This window comes from Suncus etruscus, chromosome 6, assembly GCF_024139225.1.
Source record: "Suncus etruscus isolate mSunEtr1 chromosome 6, mSunEtr1.pri.cur, whole genome shotgun sequence".
NCBI classification, from domain to species: domain Eukaryota; kingdom Metazoa; phylum Chordata; class Mammalia; order Eulipotyphla; family Soricidae; genus Suncus; species Suncus etruscus.
This window is the reverse complement of record NC_064853.1, coordinates 31,878,644-31,900,115: the sequence shown is the minus strand read 5'-3', so window position 1 is coordinate 31,900,115 and position 21,472 is coordinate 31,878,644. Positions and strand designations below refer to the sequence as shown.

The following is a 21,472-nucleotide window of genomic DNA, read 5'->3' as shown; positions in this document are numbered from 1 at the left end:
CACCCGGCAGCGCTCAGGGGTTACTCCTGGCTTTACATTCAGAAATTGCTCCTGGCAGGCTCGGGGGACCATATGGGATGCCGGGATTCAAACCACCATCCTTCAGTGTCTAAGGCAAACTCCCTACTGTTGCGCCTCTGGCCCCACAACTTTTGTTTTTTGCCACTCCAGGCATTGCTCTAGGGTTACTCCTGGCTCTGTATTCAGGAATTACTTCTGTTGGTGCTCAAGGATGCTGGGATTGAACCCTGGTTAGCTGCATGCAAAACAAGTGCCCTGCCTACCTTGCTGCACTATTTTTCATCCGCCACCCCACCATTAACAACTTTGTAACTCTATCTCAGGATAATTGAATTAACAATTCTTTAAAAATGTCTTCTAGAATTAGATTTTGAAGAACATTAGATATAACCCCCTTTCTTTAGCAATCAAGAAAATAGGGCTGGGCCAATTATACAGTGGGTAGGTCATTTGCCTTGCAGACCACTGACCCAGTTTCAATCCCAGCACTTTATATGGTCCCCTGAGCCTGCCAAGAGTGATCCCTGAGCAAAGGGCTGGCTACACGTAAGCTCTGGGTACTACTGGGTATGGTCCAAAAAAACCCCAATATATAAATAATAAAAATCAAGGAAATAGGAGAGATAGCACAGCAGTAGGGCATTTGCCTTACATGTGGCCAACCTGGGACAGACCAGGTTCGATCCCATCTGGTCCCCTGAACCTGCCAGGAGCAATTTCTGAGTGCCCAGCCAGGATTAATCCCTGAAAACTGCAGGATGTGCCCCCAAAACAAAACAAAACAGATATTAGGGAAATACTTTCTGACTTTAGCATTCTTTTTTTTTTTTTTTTTTTTGGTTTTTGGTTTTTGGGTTACACCTGGCGGCGCTCAGGGGTTATTCCTGGCTCTATGCTCAGAAATCACTCCTGGCAGGCACAGGGGACCATATGGGATGCTGGGATTCGAACCATCATCCTTCTGCATGAAAAGCAAATGCCTTACCTCCATGCTGTATCTCTGGCCCCACTTTAGCATTCTTTAAGGAACTTTATGCTCTCCCTCATACCCCAGTTTATAAATGACAGGGCTGGCTAGAGTCAAAATTCATTTGCCGGGCCGGTGACGTGGCGCTAGAGGTAAGGTGTCTACCTTGCAAGCGCTAGCCAAGGAAGGACCGCGGTTCGATCCCCCGGCGTCCCATATAGTCCCCCCAAGCCAGGGGCAATTTCTGAGAGCTTAGCCAGGAGTAACCCCTGAACATCAAACGGGTGTGGCCCGAAAAACCAAAAAAAAAAAAATTCCATTTGCTTTTATAGTTTCTCTACTGAAAAGATTATAACACACTTTTTTTTCCTAGAGGTTCTTAGTTCTTAGTGTCTTATTTTCCGTTTTGTTTTTAATTTTGGGGTCACACACTTAGGGCCTACTCCTGACTTTGCACTCAGGGATTACTCCTGGCAGGGTATAGCAGAATAAACCATAGGAGTGCCAGGGAACTGAAACTGCGTCAGCCATATAGACAGCAAGTGCTTTACCTGTTGTACTTTCTTTCTAATCCCAGTTCTTGCCTTGTTGCAACACCTGTGGGGTCATGTAACTTTAAAAAAAATTATTTTCACCATATGGGATGGCAAGGGTTGAATCTGAGTCTGCTGCAAGCCAGGCAAGTGCTCTACACTTCGCACTATCTTTTCAGCCCCAACTAACACTGATACCTCTTCCATGCTTGACACTTTCTATCTTTCACAGTCATTTTTACCACTAGGTACCTCCATTGTTTGCATTTTACAGATATGGAAACCAAAGCTTCCTGAAGTTAAATATTTTAATATCATTATAGGTTTATAGCTTAATAGCTTACTTGAATGGCTTATGTGTATCTACTATATAAATGATTTGATTGAATTTTCCTTATAAAGTTAAACCAAATAGTTCTGGGCTTCTGTACCCCCCTCACCCTCTCCATGGGCCTTACTCATTGTTGCTCAGCGATCACTCTTGGCTAAGCTTGGACCATACTTGGTGCCCAAATAGCCTGGTCTGCTTCTTGGAAGGCAACTACCTTACCTGCCCCAAAACTTATTTTCTTATCCTTACTATGACTTTCCTCATCACAACGTTAGTAAAGTGAAAAAAATATGTTTGAAATGAAATTAAAAAAATATTGTTGAAGTTTTTCTAAATGTGTACAGCATTATAAACAAGTACCTAATATTAGGTCATATAGAATTAATGTTATATGCCAATTATATCTCAGTTTTAAAATTCTCTTTATCCACTCGATTTAAAATCAGATAAATGAAGTATGGGCCAAAGAGATAACTCAGTGGACTGGAACATATATGCTTTTTTTTTTTTTTTTTTTGGGGGCCACACCCGGCATGCTCAGGGGTTACTCCTGGCTGTCTGCTCAGAAATAGCTCCTGGCAGGCACAGGGGACCATATGGGACACCTGGATTCGAACCAACCACCTTTGGTCCTGGATCGGCTGCTTGCAAGGCAAACGCCGCTGTGCTATCTCTCTGGGCCCGGAACATATGCTTTTTTACAGGAGGCCTAGATTGATCCTCAGCTCCCCCCTCCCAAAGAACAATATTTATTTACATTTTCAGAATTTGAGTAATTAATATGTTTTGAACTCTACATTTTAAGAGGTATTTCCACCAGGCCTGTAGTTGAGAGTGAATAATGTAGAAATACATGAACATTTTTATTTCATCGATTTACCAACTCGAGATCTCTATGATTGTCTTCCAATCTCCTACCCACTACAACAGCTGTTCTGCCCTTCCGAGCCCTCCCGGGTTAATAGTATTTCTGTCTCACTGTGAGTTTCCAGGTTGGTATGTACACTTCCTGCCAGAGTCTCCTGTTGCCAGGCTCTGGTGGGCGGTTGTGGGGGAGGGAGTTTGGTGCTTGTCTCTGAGGAAGAACTAGGTGCTCTCTGGGGCTCTGATTTGTTAACAGCTGAGTGTGAATGATGTCAAGCAGACCCGAGGACAGCTGATTCATCTGAGACCTGGGACTCTTCACAGTTACCTCCTAGCTCTTACTAGGCCTTTTGTTGGGAGTGTAGTGGAGCTTCTCAATATCATTTTTGTTTTGAAAGAAAAGTGCTTTAATTTTCTCATAAGTTTGGGAAACTTTTGTCAGTTTCCTTTGGCTTATAGACTACATACCCCTTGTGTGAGAGAACTTCCTGCCAAGACTGCAGTGTGAGAGGGCTAAAGCTTGAGTAGCCAGGAAAAATGATGAAACGGAGGAGAGAGAGACTGGGAGCACCATGCCTGCGGATTCAGTAAGGAGGCTGGGGTCTCTGAGTGGAACTGGCAGATTGTACGGAAGGAATTAATGCCAACTAACTCACCTTCATTGTTTGAAGACTGTTTTAACTATGCCTCTCAGGAAGAGACTCCTGACTTTATAAGTGAAGGTCAAAACAAGTGTATCCTGACACAGAGTCATACAGAGTTTCTAATTAAAAAAAAGAAGTGTTCGAGATCATTTTTTGGTATCTTCTTTAGGTACTTGGAGAGCTGGGTTAACTGCCTTGAAAGCACATATATGTTTAAAGTTATCACCAGAGCTGCATATATGAGTCCCTTGAGTATGAAAAACGGATGAACAGTATCTCCTTCTTTGATATTATATTTCTGACTCTGACCTTCAGTACAGAGCCCCACATTTGCCCCTGTAGTTCCAAACCTGAGTGCTTTAGGGTGTGATTAAAATTTTATTTCAATGTTGGTCAATATAGAAATCCTTATGTGAAGATTTTACAGCCCAAAATAGAAGACTTTGTGCTTCAGCTCTCCCAAGAAGCTGCTTTAGCTTCTTTAATGAAGTACTGAGTGAACGTTTGATCAGCAAATTGGGGAGTTAGGGAAAGAAGTGCTTTAGAATTCATTCCATCTTAGTGGTATTTCTTGAACTCCTTTTGCATAATTCACAGGACAAAGGGAATCGTAGTGAATTTCATATTTTCTTCCCTTGAACATTATGGATTACCCAGATACAGCATAGTATACCTACATGAACCTTTTTTTTTTTTTGGTTTTTGGGTCACACCCGGCGGTGCTCAGGGGTTACTCCTGGCTGTCTGCTCAGAAATAGCTCCTGGCAGGCACGGACACTGGAATTCGAACCAACCACCTTTGGTCTTGGATCGGCTGCTTGCAAGGCAAACGCCACTGTGCTATCTCTCCAGGCCCTACATGAACCTTTTAAGGTGCCTGTATGTGGCTCAAGAAGTAAAGGACATGCTTTGTATATAGGAGGCCCCTGGTTTGATCCCTGACATTATATGTCTTTATTAGGATATAACACATCAAAATGATTTGATTGAGGTAGGTGTTAACCCAGAAAAAAATTTAAGTAGAAGTAAAATTTAAGGTAAAGTTACAGGTAAGTTGGTATTATAGGTACGCATTTACAACTAATAAACTATAGAGCATTTTTTTTACTTTTATGGACATATACTCTTAAAAGTTTAGTCATGAACACAAAATAGTACCTATTTACTTGCTAGTTGATGGGTCGTAGTAAATTTGAATATTTTTCTAGAAATCAAATTGTATATACTTGAATTATATAGCTTAAATTTTGGGTTTTAATCTATGCATTATCCATTAGTGGCCATTTTGTGCTAATAAGGATACTGAGGTATGACATTTAAGAATAATTTTTTAATTTTCGGCCACTTAACTTTTCTCGAGTCTTTCTTTTGTCTAAATTAACCAACTCACTTCAGCTCTGTTTCTTTTTTTGGTTAAGATCTTATCACTGACTATGTTTTTTTCCCCCTACAATGATGCCTTGTCAGAATCTCTACTCTTGGCCGAGGATCTGAAGTAAACCAGCACATGTTTTCTCCCTCATCGGCTCCAGCCCTGTCCCTCACTAAAGTCCCTTTTAGTGCTGATTGTGCTCTGGCTACTTCTCCTTTCGCTTTTTTCCTGAACCCACAAGCCAGTAGCAGCCCTGGCAGTCCCTGTTCCAGTCGCCCACTACAGTGGAGGTAAGAAAACTTGATGCGGTATGAACGTGGCCTTGGCAGTTGCTTCTGGCCTGATAGTTACAAACTTAATGGGGACTGAGTAAAAAAGCCTTGTCTTTAGAGAAAAGTAAAAAAAAAATTTTTTTCACCAATCTCTGCTACATTAAAATATGAGGAAAAAGTAAGAAGAGGCACTTAGATTTGTGCTTCTGCTACCCGTGGGACAGCCTTCTGACCACCCTATGGGAAAGCATTGGATAACAGAATGCTAGAGCTCTCTAATGGTTAAAATATTCCAAATCACCTCCCGTTTTACCTAGAGGAAATTTTTATTTTGTTTGTTTTAGGGCTATACCAGGCCATGTTCAAAGCTTATTCCTGGCTCTGTGCTTAGAGATCACTGCTGGTGGGGCCTGGGGGGACCTATGGGGCAGTGGGGATCAAACCTGTGTTGGCCACATGCAAGGCTCTGTTTGCAGTTCTATCACTCTGAACCTTCTCATAATAACCTGAAGGATGAACATGCCACTTTTTCACTTTTTCATGCCCACTTAACTCCACTACTTTTTTGTTTGCTTCTTGACTGGAAAAAATAGATCTGTTATAGATAACTATCTTGGATGGGTATTTTTCTAGAAACTGTTTTCCTCTTTCATTTTGGTTTTTGATCACACTCAGTGGTGCTCAGGGCTGACTCCTGGCTCTGGAGCCAAGCATCAAGTCTGGGGGTTTTGGGGGACTATATTTGGTTCTGGGAATTGAACCTGGGTTGGCTTCATGCAAGGCAAGCTCCCCACCTGCTGTAACTGTTCCGGCCCAGTGTTTTCCTTTTTACTATATATATATATATATATATATATATATATATATATAATATATATATATATATATATATATATATATATTATCCTTTTGGTGTATTTAGGGGGCACACTCAGCTGTGTTCAGAACTTACTCCTGGATCTGTGCTTAGAGATCTCTTCTGGTGGACTCAGGGAACCATTTTGGGTGCTTGGATCAAATCCAGGTTGATCATATGCAACTTCGGCTCTACTGTACATTGCTCTGGGCCCATTTTTCTCTTTCTATATAGTGAGAAACCCTTTTTTTTTGTTTTTTTTTGGGCCACACCTGTTTGATGCTCAGGGTTTATTCCTGGCTAAGCGCTCAGAAATCGCCCCTGGCTTGGGGGGACCATATGGGACACCGAGGGATTGAACCATGGTCCTTCCTTGGCTAGCGCTTGCAAGGAGACACCTTACCTCTAGCGCCACATCACCAGCCCCATATAGTGAGAAATCTAATTCATTCATTCGTTTATTTATTTATTTGTTTATTTATGTTTTGGGGTCACACCTGGCAGCACTCAGGGGTTACTTGCGGCTCTATGCTCAGAAATTACTTCTAGCAGGCTTGGGGGACCATATGGGATGCCGGGATTCAAACCACCGTCCTTCTGCATGCAGGGCAAATGCCCTACCTCCATGTGATCTCTCCAGCCCCAGAAATCTAATTCTTACTGTGTCTTCTTTACTGTTCCTGTAGCTCATTTCCCACCCCACACTAGTACTCTGTGAATTAGTTGAACTCTGTTCAGGGACACTGGCTAACTTGCTCTCACCCCACGGCAGATGTTTTATTTCAAGTAGAATGTCTCCAGGTTACCCACAACTTCTGTCCAATTTGGCAGCAAATTGAAGGCTCACATACTATAAGCTCTTTTCATGTTGAATTAATTTACTAGAGTGGCTTGCAAAACTCAGGAAAAACTTTAAGTAGATCCCCATATCCTTATATGTTTTGCTTTCCATGGTTTCAACTATAGTTGATAATAGTCCAAAAATATTATGTACAATAAGATCTGTATGAGAATGATTCTACATTTATACCCTTTATGTTATCTTAAATTCTGTTTAATATTGGCCAGTCTCTCACTGCTTAAATTAGACTTTGTTATAGGCGTCTATGTATAAGAAAACACTTAGGCTGTCTAGAGGTTTGTATTATCTACATATTTTTTTTTTTGTTTTGTTTTTTGTTTTGCTTTTGGGCCCCACCTGGCGCTCAGAAATCTCTCCTGGCTTAGGGGACCATATGGGATGCCAAGAGATCGAACTGCGGTCCGTCCTAGACTAGTGCGCACAAGGCAGATGCCTTACTGCTTCGGCCCCATCTACAGATTTTTTGGCAATCTTTGGAACATATCCCCATGGCATAGTGGAGACTGCTACACTTAACTTGACTACTTTATATAGTGATAAATCTAATTTTTATATAGTGAGAAATATAGGGTGCTGTGAACAGCTGTGTGTAGAGGCATGTAAGGAAGATTTGAGCGCAGAAACTGGTGAGTCTAGAGTCTGGCCTCATCATCCTACAGATGTGAATGTGTTCACCGAACTGAAAACTCTCTAAACCCTGTATTATTAGAAAAAATTTTTTTTTCTTTTTTAAAACAGGTTTTATTCAGAGGTACTGAGGAAGGGGAGAGAGAGGATAAGAAAGTTAACGCGGGGCTGGAGAGATAGCATGGAGGTAAAGCGTTTGCCTTTCATGCAGAAGGACAGTGGTTCGAATCCTGGCATCCCATATGGTCCCCTGTGCCTGCCAGGGTCGATTTCTGAGCATAAAGTCAGGAGTAACCCCTGAGCGCTGCCGGGTGTGACCCAAAAACCAAAAAAAAAAAAAAAAAAAGTTAACACATTCAGGGAGACCTCCGGCTTCTCAAAAGGGTGGAAAGAGTGTCCCAGAGTTAAAGCATGAAAATCCACCTCTCAAGAGGGGAGATTACGGCGACAAGTGCTCAGGCGCCATGTACCCAGGAACACATGTGCTTAAACCCTGTGTTATTGAAATTCTAGGGCAATGTCCTCATGTAATTAGGATCAGTTATTGAGTACCACTTCTAGCACCCAATATATCTCTGCAGGATGGTGGTTCAGTCTGAAAACTACAAGCTTCTAATCGTGGTCTGGTCTTTCTGGTGGTCATCTTCTGTCTGTGAACCCACTCAGAGTCACCTCAGTAGAACCAAAATGCTCTGGCATTCTGTAATTTAGGGAATGTATAGAGTGTAGGAGAGTGCTGTGTCAGAAAGGAGTATGTATACACATACACACAACTCACAGTTATCTGATAAATATGATTCATCTTCAGATCACAATAAAGGGGCTGAGAGATAGTACAGCAGGTAGGTTGTGTGGCCAACCCAGGTTTGATCTTGACACCACATATGATCTGAGCACTTTTAGGTGTGGGCCATCCCCTCAAGTTCACATTAAATCACTGTGATTTGAGTTGAATTTATTGACCTCTAATCTTTTTTTTTTTTTGGTTTTTGGGCCACACCCGGTAACGCTCAGGGGTTACTCCTGGCTATGTGCTCAGAAGTTGCTCCTGGCTTGGGGGACCATATGGGACACCAGGGGATCGAACCGCGGTCTGTCCAAGGCTAGCGCAGGCAAGGCAGGCACCTTACCTTTAGCGCCACCGCCCGGGCCCTGACCTCTAATCTTTAGCCAGCTTGTAGCACTACTAAGAATATGATTCTTACACAGATATGACTCTAGTAGTATTGGCCTAACCATGAACCGTGTTCAGAGGAGTGCTTTATACCTGGTCTGTGGTGTGACTGTAGTCCCAGAAAAGAGGAGGCAGCATGTCTCTGGCCATTCTCTGTTTTAACTCAAGGCCTTGGATATAGAAGTTTGTTATTGTCAACTTTCTGGAACATAGAATTACTTAGGTTTTGAATTGCCATGGAGTTGGCTAGACACCTAAAGTGGGAGGATTTGCAGCAAGAATTTCTTATTACAGCAATATTTATATACAATATTTTTTGCTTTAGCCTGTTCTGTACGACACAAAAGTTTTCTCCATATAATGTCTGGCAAGAAGCTGTTCAGCCTTTGCTTGAACATCTTCAGCAACAAGTTCATGATAAAGTTTGTAGCCCTCTGGCTCTGTATCTTTCTGTTGACTTTTATGGCTGGGGACAGGTGTTCCCTGGGGCCTCCCAAACTAGGCAGACTTTCAAACCACTTTTGGTAGATTATTTCTTGCCAAAAAGAAAACACTATTTTCATTTTACCAGCAGCTGTTTTTCTTATCTTTTTTCTTTCATTTTAGCTACTTTTCCAACATATTATAAAGTGGGACAGCTCTAGAACTTACTCTTTTCTTCCTTGGTTTTAGGAAGACACCTACAGATACTCAGGCTATTCCCACATCCATGCTTGGGATTTTATTTGTTGGTTTTTGTTTGGTTTTTTTTTGGGTCACCTCTGAAAGTGGTCAGGGGACCACATGTGGTGCTGGAGATAGCACCCAGTTCAGCTGCATGTAAGAAAAGCACTTTATTCAATAAAAAACCCACTCATCACTCTGAGCCCGTCAAACAATAAAAACTGACCAAACTTGAGTCACCAGCACTCTTAACATGCAAACTAGCCCTATAAGAAATCTCCACAGGGGCCGGAGAGATAGCACAGGGGTAAGGCTTTTGCCTTGCATACAGAAGGAAGGTGGTTCTAATCCTGGCATCCCATATGGTCCCCCCAACCTGCTGGGGGCAATTTCTGTGCGTTGAGCCAGGAGGAACCCCTGAGTGTTGTCGGGTGTGACCCAAAAACCAAAAACCAAAAAAAAAAAAAGAAAAAGAAAAATCTCCTCAGCCCTACCAATTGTTTTCTAAACCCTGTTATTGCTTTCTTTTATATTTTTTTTTGTTTGTTTGTTTTTTGGTCACACCCAGCAGTGCTCAGGGGATACTTCTGGCTCTACGCTCAGAAATCGCTCCTGGCAGGCTTAGGGGACCATATGAATGCCGGGATTCGAACCACTGACCTTCTACATGAGAGGCAAACGCCTTACCTCCATGCTATCTCTCCGGCCCCTGTTATTGCTTTCTGCCCCCATTTTCTACATGTTAAAATGGAAATGGGAATTGTGCTTCCTAAGGTCAAAGTTTTGTTTGTTTGTTTGTTTGTTTGTTTGTATTTTTGGTTTTTGGGCCATATCCTGTGGCACTTAGGGTTACTCCTGACTCTGCTCAGAAATCGCTCCTGGGAGCAGCGTGGTGGCGCTAGAGGTAAGGTGCCTGCCTTGCCTGCGCTAGCCTAGGACGGACCTCGGTTTGATCCCCCGGCGTCCTATAAGGTCCCCAAGCCAGGAGCGACTTCTGAGCGCATAGCCAGGAGTAACCCCTGAGCGTCACCAGGTGTGGCCCAAAAACAAAAAACAAAAAACAAAAAAAAAGAAATCGCTCCTGGTGGGCTTGGGGGACTATATGGGATGCTGGGGGCTCAAGCCTGGGTCTCTCCTGGGTCAGCCATGTGCAATGCAAACACCCTACTCGCTTCTCTATCGTTCCTGCCCTCTCAAGGTCAGTTTTTGCTTTGCTTTTGGGAGCTATACTTAGCTATCTTAAGAGCTTCTGATTCAGTGCAGGGAAACATACATGGTACCAGGGATCCAACTGAGATTGGCGCCATACAAGGTTGACCTTAGATCAATGCATTTAGGGCCCGGAGAGATAGCACATCGGTGTTTGCCTTGCAAGCAGCCGATCCAGGACCTAAGGTGGTTGGTTCGAATTCCGGTGTCCCATATGGTCCCCCGTGCCTGCCAGGAGCTATTTCTGAGCAGACAGCCAGGTGTAACCCCTGAGCACCGCCGGGATGGCCCAAAAACCAAAACCAAAACCAAAACCAAAACAAAAAAGATCAATGCATTTAAATGAGACAATTTATATTTTCCTTCCTTCCTTCCTTCCTTCCTTCCTTCCTTCCTTCCTTCCTTCCTTCCTTCCTTCCTTCCTTCCTTCCTTCCTTCCTTCCTTCCTTCCTTCCTTCCTTCCTTCCTTCCTTCCTTCCTCCCCTCCCTCCCTCCCTCCCTCCTCCCTCCCTCCCTCCCTCCCTCCCTCCCTCCCTCTCTCCCTCCCTCCCTCCCTCCCTCCCTCCCTCCCTCCCTCCCATCCTCTCTCCCTCCCATCCTCTCTCCCTTCCTTTCTCCTCCTTCCCTCCCTCCCTCATTTTGTTTTGGGGCCACATTTACCTTAACTCCAGGCTTATCTCTAGCTCTGCTCAAAATTCTCAAAATTCTGCCCTACCTTCCAGGTCCCCATTTAAATATATTTTAAGGACTGCTATATGGTTATATTTCTATTATCTTGTTTGGGAAATCTAATTTTGCTGATTTATTTCACACTTCATTTGCTTTTATTTTCCCATGTTCTTATTCTCCCACGAATAGCTATAGGTATTGTCATTTTCATTACATATTTTCCATAATAAGCTTTTTTATTGGCTAAGCGAACACAGTGCAGCTCATGCATTGTTACTCATTGTTGCTATTGAAAATTGGCTTACTGGGGCACAACAGGTCATGGATGATCTAAAAATGAGACACTTTCACATTCCTTAAAAAGCTCCTTTCTTTCATTTTTGTTTGTTTTGTTTAGTTTGGTACTGATAAAGAACCATCATAAAAGTTTTATGTTGGCCTGGAGCAGTAGCACAGCAGGTAGGGCATATGCCTTGCATGAGGCTGACCTGGGTTAGATCCCAGCATCCTATATGGTTCCCCAGGCCTGCCATGAGTGATTTCTGTATGTATAGCTAGGAGCAATACTTGAGCACTGCTAGGTGTGACCCCAAAACAAACAAAAGGTTTATGGAATTTAATTTTCCTCAATTATTATTTTGGTGGTGGTAGTGTTTTTGGTCACACTCAGCAGTGCTCAGGAGTATTCTTGTTTTTTGTTTTTGTTTTTTTTTTTTTTTTGGTTTGGTTTTTGGGTCACATACCCGGCAGTGCTCAGGGGTTACTCCTGGCTCTATGCTCAGAAATCGCCCCTGGCAGGCACAGGGGACTATATGGGATGCCGAGATTCGAACCACCGTCCTTCTGCATGAAAGGCAAACGCCTTACCTCCATGCTATCTCTCCAGGCCCCAGGAGTATTCTTTTATTTTTATTTTTTTTCCAGGAGTATTCTTGACTCTGCTCAGGAATCAAACCCTGACCTCCACATGCCAAGCTGGGACTCAGCCCATTGATCCATCTCTCAGGTCCTCCCTTGTCCCCTGCCTCCATTCACAACTTGGTGCTCACAGCAGTATGAGGGATCATAGGGTCCTGAGGATTAAACTAGCATGTAAAGGATGCTATTCCAGCTCTTTCACTTACTAATTCAGCTTTATGTGATATAATTGTTTTTGTCTTCAGTTGGAATAAATTCTTTAGGGCTTTTTTTCCTTCAGTTTTTAACTAGTCTCTTTTTAGGAATATAGGCCAGTTACTTAATGATTTATATTCTTTAATATGGACTTATCTAATCTTTTTTTAGCATTAGTGTTAGGTTATTCATTGGTAGAGAAGAAAGTAATTTTGTCTACCTTATTAGATTTAGTACTAGGGGTCCTCTGATTAAACTAACAAAGGACAGATTAGAAGACAAAGAATACATTTAAAATTAATATATGCATGCAGCAAGGTCACTGAAAAGGAATGAGATTCAAATATGTAGTTTCTGCAGTTACTAACAATCCTAACATCTTTCTAACAATGGAAAGCAGGTTTTGAGTTTCAAGACGCAGGAAATTGTGGAGAAAAATGAGGGAATGGTGGAATATAGGGTCTGTTTTCATAAGATTCCTCATATATGTTGTTTCACTATCCATGGCATACAGTATGGGATGCTTTCCTCAAGGAAATTTGGGTTTAGGCAAATAATTGGTTAAGGGCAGAGAACTCTTCCTGCATTTGCTGATTTTTAGTTGCCTTAATTTTTTTTTTTTTTTTTTTTTTGGTTTTTGGGCCACACCCTGTGACGCTCAGGGGTTACTCCTGGCTATGCGCTCAGAAGTTGCTCCTGGCTTCTTGGGGGACCATATGGGATGCCGGGGGATCGAACCGTGGTCCGTCCAAGGCTAGCGCAGGCAAGGCAGGCACCTTACCTCCAGCGCCACCGCCCGGCCCCTAGTTGCCTTAATTTTAAAATCATTCTTTTGCAGAAGTGACATCATTTGGGGGTAACATTTTCAGTTCCCCTTAAACATCTTTCCCTGGAGTTTCAGGGAAAAAAAGATGGTGTATTTTCCTTTCACTCTATCAGGTGATGCAGGCTTTCACTTGCCTCTTACTTTGAAGTTAACTTCGGTGGTGTCTCTGAAGTTTCTCTACCGTAAAGTTCCTTCCACCTCTTTGTATTTTGAAGGAAAGTCCTGAAAACTACTTAACTGCACTCATTACATTTCAACAATCATGATAGAATTAATTTATGTTTATTGGATGAATTATTACAAGTTGGGTACTAAATGATACTTTCTAAATGTGATCATTCTTCCCAAACTCATCAGTTTGTGTTGCATTGTAAGGAAAATTTTCTCCTCTCCCTGTTTATTAAATTTTTGCTTCTTTTATTATGTAGCAAGAAACTCAGTAGACTTGAATTTGGGTTATAGTTAATTACCAGTATTTTTTAGGGGGAGGAGTCACACCCAGCAGCACTCAGAGTGGTTACTCTTGGCTCAAATTACCAGTTTTCACACACACTTGCACACAGACACACACATGTATAAAATGTATACTCAGAGTGCTCAGGATTTACTCCTGACTCTGTGCTCAGGAAGGGGCTCAAAGAACAACCAGGGGCTGGAGAGATAGCACAACACAACAGTATGGCGTTTGTCTTGAATGCTCCCAAAACACGAGGGACCCGGTTGATTCCTGGCATCCCACATGGCCCCTTAGCCTGCCAGGGGCTATTTCTGAGTGCAGAGACAGGAGTGTCCCTGGGCGCTGCTGGGTGTGGGCCAGAAAGCAATCAGTCAATCAAGTTAAAAAAAAATAAGGGACAACTATATTCAAACCCTGGTTGTGCAAGGCACACATCTTAATTTTTATACTATCTCTCCAGTACTTTATATTTCAAAAGTCAAATTCTACCATATTTGATCAAGAGGGATGTTTTTAAGCTGGCCTTGTCTTTTAGACATGTGTTTCCATCATTCTTCTAACTTTCTGTCCTGATAGGATGTTGCTGACTCTTATTTTGCTCTTTTTTGTACCCTCCCTGCCTGAGTCCTTCTGTTAGCCATTTTTCTTAGATTGGATGATATTGAATAGCCAAGATATGGCTGGTAGGCAAGGTTGCTGGTACTTGGTACTATTCCCAGAAAGTGTATGCATGTAACACAAACATGTATTTATTTTTTAGATCTCTATATATGTAAACTCTAAGCTCTCTTTTTTCGTTTGTTTTTGGGCCACACCTGGCATTGCTCAGGGGTTACTCCTGGCTCTGCTCAGAAATTACTCTTGGTAGGCTAGGGGACCATAGGGATGCTGGGGATTGAACTTGTGTTGGCCGAGTGCAAGGCAAATACTCTAGCCACTGTATTATCGCTCTGGCTCCTCTCTTAAGCTCATATTAATGACCTCTACTTCATATCCCTGTTTGTCCTATTTTCTTCCTTTTCCACAATGTACTTTGTTCTTTTTTTTTATTATTATTATTTTTTTATTTTTATTTTTTTTTATTTTTTGGTTTTTGGGCCACACCCGGTAACGCTCAGGGGTGACTCCTGGCTATGCACTCAGAAGTTGCTCCTGGCTTGGGGGACCATATGGGACGCCGGGGGATCGAACTGTGGTCTGTCCAAGGCTAGCGCAGGCAAGGCAGGCACCTTACCTCTTGCGCCACCACCCGGCCCCTGTACTTTGTTCTTTTCTACATTATCCTTTCTTTGATAGAAGCTTAAAGCCCATCATCCTTAAAATATTACTTTCTTGATGGTTTCTTCCTATATGGAGTCAGTTTCCTTTTGTAGCCACTAGCCTGGGTCTCAAACTTTCGGGCCGCAAGCGGCCTTCCATACTACATTTTGTGGCCCTGCCCTAGAGGAATCTTTTTTTTTGTTTTGTTTTGTTTTAGTTGTTTTGGTCATATCCCCCAATGTTCAAGGCTTACTACTGACTTTGCACTCAAGGATCACCCCAACTTTGCCTCCTGTGGCCCCCAGGTAAATTGATTTTGAGACCCCTGCGTGTACACCGTCTGCAGAATTTTGGGTCTGCACCAGTAAATCCAAGCTCATAACCAACTGGTCTCCAATTTGTCAGGTTTTTTTAGCCACTTTTGTCTCTGGCATACTATCCCCATACCTTCCCCACACACTATCCCCACACCTTCCCCAGCATTTGACTACTGTTACTGTTTACTAGCTTCTAGATGGAATTATTCAGTAAGGAAGGGAAAGTGCAGGGAGGAGTACTAAATCTACTAAGCTGCAAAGTCAAAGATCTTTGAGGGTTTTTTGTTTTGTTTGTTTTATTTTGGGGCCACACCCAGCAGTGCTCAGAGGTTACTCTTGGCTCTGCTCTCAGAAATTGCTCCTGGCAGGCTCAGAGGACCATATGAGATGCTGGGAATCAAACCAGGGTCTATCCTGAGTCAGCTATATGCAAGGCAAATGCCCTACTGCTGTGCTATTATAGCGCTAGCCCCAAGGATCTTTTGAGTTTTTTTTTTTTTGGTTTTTGGGCCACACCCGGTAACGCTCAGGGGTGACTCCTGGCTATGCGCTCAGAAGTTGCTCCTGGCTTGGGGGACCATATGGGACACCGGGGGATCGAACCATGGTCCGTCCAAGGCTAGCGCAGGCAAGGCAGGCGCACCTTACCTTTAGCGCCACCGCCCGGCCCCCATCTTTTGAGTTTTTGATACTTTCTGATGCGGCCCTAGTGCCCTTCCCAGGAAATAAAAAATAACATAATTTACATACTAAATCACTAATTACAAGGTGTTAGTGTTTTGGTTTTTTTTTTTTTACTATTTTTTAAAACTGTACAATCATCACCAAAATTAAATTTAAAACATATCCATAGTATAAAAGGTTTCCTTGTTTCCATTTATACAGTCTCATTTGTACCTGCTTTCTGGCTGTATAAATTTACTTTTTGAGTATTTTATTTAAATGTAATCATATGGTCTTTATTTTTGGCTTCTTTTAGCGTGTTTATTCATATTGTAGCTTGTGCCAATAGTTCATTCCTCTTTATTGTTGAATAATGTTCTGTTGTTTGGATAGATCACATTTTAGTGCATCTGATGAGCATTTGGACTGTTTCCACTTTTGATTTGCATTTCCCTAATCATGAGTGACTATGTGCATTTTTTCATATGCCTATTGACCATCTGTATGTCTTTGGAAAGGAGTCTGTTCATCTTCTCTCCCCATTTTTGGATGGGGTCCTTGAATTTGTTGTTGTTGAGCTTTATGATTCTTTATAGATCTTGGATATCAGCCTGTTACGGGATGTGTTGTGTGCAAATATTTTCTCCCATTCAGTTGGGTGTTAGATTCAATTTTTAAAGGCTCCTGTACCATTCATTACCAAAGTCAGTGTTTATTGCCCAAGATCTTTCCCTTTACATATTTAAGTGTGAGCCAAGAATTAGTTATTTTATCACATATTTTAAAGGGGGAGAAGCATGACTCCTTCCACTTTTTGAACCTCCATAATAAGTAACTTCAAATCTCTCTGGGAAAAGACCCAGAATAAACTCACACTTAGCTTTCTATCCAGCAATGAGATACAAAAAGACACAAACAGATAAGCCAGCATTCTGTAAAGCCAACCAGAAAGAAGACAGATCAAACTGGTTGGACCTGAGTCAACCTGAAGGCCAACCTCTTAGCTGTGCTGTGGCCTGTCTTTTTTCCTTTTTTGTCTTTGCCTTGCCACCCCGTTCCCCCACTGCAGGGTTCCTTTACAGTAAAGCCTCTGGCTATTTCAGTGAAAACAAATCTTTTTGAATGTTTGAGTTAGAATTTTATAACTAACTGTCACTAAAAAATGACTAATAGAGGCCTGACTACTGAAAGTGGGGACTGAGTCCTTAAAGAAGTCTTTGTGTGGGTAGGGTGCTTGTCTTGTGTGCACCCAACTTGAATTTGATCCCTAGCATTATGTATGGTTCCCTGAGCATCGCCAGGAATGATTCCAGAGAACTGCTAAGTGTGGCATAAAACAAAACAAAAATGTAGAGTTTTATTTACGTATGGGACCAACTTACAGAGTTGGGCTAAGATCAGCTAAGCTGCATACAAGACAAGCACCCTAACCCCTCTGGCACCAAGAAAAACAATTTTTTAAAAATTTTTTTTGGTGTAGGCCATACTAAATTGTATACTAAATACTTACTCCTGGCTCGACTCTCAAGGATTGCTCCTGGCAGGACTTGGGAAACCATATATAGTTCTGGAGGATGAAATCCAAATTGGCCAGGTGCAAGAAAGTTCCTTACCCATTGTGCTATCTCTCTGGCCCACCCCAAGAGAAAATTTAAATATAGGCCATTAGTAAACTAAATTTGGGGCCATTCATTTTGGGGTTCATTCATTTTTTTCCTCTCTCCCCTCTCATCCCTCCCCCCCCCCCATTTTTTAATTGTTCTTCTTTTGGTGTTTGTGGGAGTGATTCCTAGAGGTGTTTAGGGGACCAGAGGAGATGCCAGAGACCAAACCTGGATTGGTTTTGGATCACAACCAAACTGTTCATAGTTTGTTCCTAGAGCAAAACTTGGGGCACCTTGTGTTTTGGGTTTGAAGCTGGCTTCATGTATGAGAAGCACATGTTCCTGCCTGTTCACTTTCTCTCTGGCTTGGGGCCTGGAGTTGAGATGTTAGTTTAGGTACTGATTCTCAACTGATAGCAATCGACCATAGGTCAAAAACAAATCTAAAATGTCTTTTTATTTCCCACACCTGATGCTGCTTGTGTGAGGGGAGGAACTTCTAGCACTGTTTGGGAAATATGAAGGTTCTAAGCTATATTGCTTTGTTCCTGCTCATTGAGTCATTATCTTTCTCGCCCCTGAATATCTTTCAAGACACAGCCTTTGGTCATTGAGACAGATAAAAAGGGTAAAGCATATTGTAGATGATTAAAATAAAAGAAAGGACGAAATGTGGGAAAGGGGAAAAAATGATTGGAAGAAACATCAGGACCAGGCATATTTGGGAGAAATGCCAAAAAAATGTCAAGAAATTAAATATGAAATTTGAAAACCGTTTAAGTTAAATAGTAGACAGAGCTGTAGAATAGGACAAAAATTATTTGAAATACAGCACCACAAAATGGATGATCCAAACTGAATGAAAGCTGTTGAGAAATACAGCAGATACTAAAGGATAGTGGGAGATGAGAAGCACTGTTGTCAGAGATGATGACTACAACCATTTCAGCCTAACAGACACGATGGGTAGAAAGAAATCTTCATCTAAATATACTGCAGTAAAATGGAAGGACCATAAAATAGAGGTGCCTCATCTCAACAATCCACAGAGCTCTAAAAATAAATTCAATGGAGAAATTTACCTGACAAAATTGAAAACATACTTGCACAAATATGTGGCTATAAAGTAGAAGCAACCAAATGCCCATCAGTTTCTGAGAGTGAATGAACAAAATGTATATATTCACACAGTGTCATATTTATCTTCACACAAAAAAAATGAAGTACTGATAACTACAACCACATGGATAAATCTTGAATACATGATATATTATGGTGACTTGGTTGATGTGGGTGGAGAGCAATAGAGGGAGCCCTGAGTAAACTGTTTCCACCTCTCTGCTTGATCCATCTCAGCCACCACGGAAAGAAAGGCCTGGCATGGTTTAGGACTGGTAGAGTCAGCTTCGAACACCTCTGAGACACACATTCTTGCAACCCACCAACCCAGGCATGAGACAGCCGTACCTACAGCCCACTTGTTCTGCACAGCATTGGAGATGATCTCTGCTACTCTGTTTCTCAAGGAGCAGTGATTTCTGCTACCCAATTTATCAGGACTCGGTAGTTGTAGGAAAAGGAAAGTCAGTCCTATTCTAGGAACACTGCCCTCATTCCCTGGAGAAAATAATTTTGGGAAGAGCCAAAATAGTGAAGCAGAATAGTCTGTTTCTTTGATTTCGCTGGCGGGGGCCACATCTGATTGTGTTCAGGGCGCACTTCTTGCCTTGTGCTCTCTTGGGACTCAGGAGACCATTATGGGATGCTAGGGATCCTGGTCAGCTACCCACTTTCCCCCTTTTTTTGGGGGGGGGGGCGCACACCTGGCTGCACTCAGGGGTTACTCCTGCCTAATTGCTCAGAAATAGCTCCTGGCAGGCACGGGGTACCATATGGGACGCCGGGATTTGAACCAACCACCTTAGGTCCTGGATCGGCTGCTTGCAAGGCAAAAGCCGCTGTGCTATCTCTCCGCCCCCCCCCCACTGTTCTGTTTTGCCAACCCTGCAAAATAGTTTTCGTTAAAAGAAACTTAGAGAAACTTGAAGGAAGATAGATATCATTGGCTTCTTCAGGGTGGGGGGATGTAGGGGGGAGGAAGACAATGAGTATCTTTGGAAGAAGGTCATATACAGTTCAGGGCTTATTTCTGACTTAACACTCAAGAATCCCTCCTGGTGGTGCTCAGGGTACTAGGACTCAAACCAGGGACTTGCTATATGCAAGTCAAGTGGCCTTCCTGCTGTACTGTCACTCCAGTTCCACCACAGTATTAACTTTTTAAAAAAGAAAGTAGTGCACTGGCTAGAGAAAGTACAGCAGTAAGGAACTTGTCTTGCACACAGCATCCCATATTTGACTTTGAGCACCTCTATGGCCCCCCGCAGGCTTCCAGGAATGATCTCTGAATACATAGCCAGGATTGAGCCCTGAACACAGTTGAGTGTATCCCTGCACCCTAAACACCCCCCAGAAATATGAAGAGCCAGAGCCATAGTATAGCAGGTAGAGCATTTTTCCTCTTGTGGTTAACCTGGGTTTGAGGTTCGTTATTGATCAAAGAAACATGCTTTCACTCACTGCATAACCTTTACAGAGACATCACTCAATTTGGTCATTACTCAGAAATTACACCTAGGGGCCAGAGCAATAGCACAGCAGGTAGGGCATTTGCCTTGCATGTGGCCACCTGAGACTGACCCAGGTTTGATCTCTGGCTTCTCATATGGTCCCCTGAGCCTGCCAGTAGTGATTTCTGAGATCAGAGCCAGCAGTAACCCCCTGAGCACTACCGGTATGGCCCAAAAACAAAAACAAAAAATAAAAAAGAAAAGACAAAGAAAGGAAGGAAGGAAGGAAGGAAGGAAGGAAGGAAGGAAGGAAGGAAGGAAGAAGGAAGGAAGGAAGGAAGGAAGGAAGGAAGGAAGGAAGGAAGGAAGGAAGGAAAGAAAGAAAAAGAAAGAAAGAAATTATACCTAGAAGTGCATGGATTGTTCAGGTTGACTTGGGTGAAATGGGGACCAAGGAGGTAACTTGAGAAAACAGTGGGTATACTAGGCATGGACTCAATAATGGGGCAAAGGGAATAGGCAAGAAGAGAGGAAAATGGCTCTAAGGAAAGGATTACTGGTGTGGACTGTCAGGAGGGTGGGACCAGGCTGTTCCTGGTAGCCTGAATAATATCTCCTAGGACTGAACTCCAGATATAATCATCTCAGCACCCTACCCCCTGTTTGACTGGCCACCTGCTTAATACTTAAAGCAAATGCTCAAATGCTTCCCCCTTTGTAAAAATTAAATAAAAGGGGAAAGATTCTTAACTTTTTCTGAAATCCTGCTTTAGGGAATTTTTTCTATAATTCTATAACTACTCAGCCTTGCTTTCCCTTCTTTAAATAAAATCTATTCTGAATTGGCTGTTTGTTCAGCAATCCCTTGCTTTGAGTTTTGACTGCTTGAGAACAAGAACCTGAGAATCTGAATCTGCTTTAACATTTGACTGGGAAAGTCGGTTGCAGGCACCTAGGAGGCATAGATGCCAGTATCCACAGGCCTCATATGCCGCTGTCTAGTTCACTTGTTCTGCACAAGGGTATAACTGCTTTCCACCACCCGAGTTCTTGGGGAGTCATCGATTCAGGCTGCGGATTCAGTTTCTGAATGCTCAAATTCTTTAATCCTACTGCATTTCTGGAATAGGAAGATGAGAGGCCTAAACGACCCGCAGGTATATGCCCTACATTGCTTCTAACTGAGGATCAAATTAGTACATTTTCAGCAGTCCTGCTAGGAGCTCAAAGGGGTTTGAATACTTTGAGTACTTGTTAGTGTTACGTGTGGGAGATGTGACCCTCACTAGATAGTAGAGTTTCGAAGATGGCATATTGCGGAGCTGGGGGGTTGAGGGGCAAGAAGGGAGGAAGGAAGAGAGGAGATGAGATGAAGCAATTTCGAAAGAAATCTGCTTCTGTGCCCACTTTAGTTGCCTGAGAAAGTGCCTGGGAAATTTAGGACTGATGAAAGTTAAGCAATCAGGTCATTTAGGGGGCCTGAGCTCTTGGGACATAATAAAACCAAACTGAGATTTGAAGAAGTTGCTCTTGTCACTAGCCCTAAATAATTTAAAAATATTGTTGCTGGACCCATTTTGTGAACACTGCAACTGAGG

General features: G+C 42.6%; 1 protein-coding gene across 3 annotated transcripts in view; it reads left to right on the top strand.

The window, feature by feature from the left end:
- MAST2 (microtubule associated serine/threonine kinase 2) overlaps positions 1 to 21,472 on the top strand; it is a 163,713-nt gene that overhangs the window by 99,603 nt on the left and 42,638 nt on the right. Inside the window, exon 1 of one of the 3 annotated variants that reach the window (XM_049774614.1) lies at positions 4,831 to 5,022. The exons of the other annotated variants lie outside the window; for them this stretch is intronic. Coding sequence (XP_049630571.1) covers positions 4,868 to 5,022 — 155 coding nt within the window. The 5' untranslated portion in view covers positions 4,831 to 4,867. Of the gene's footprint in view, positions 1 to 4,830; positions 5,023 to 21,472 lie in introns of those variants that run through there. 3 annotated transcript variants of the gene reach the window in all.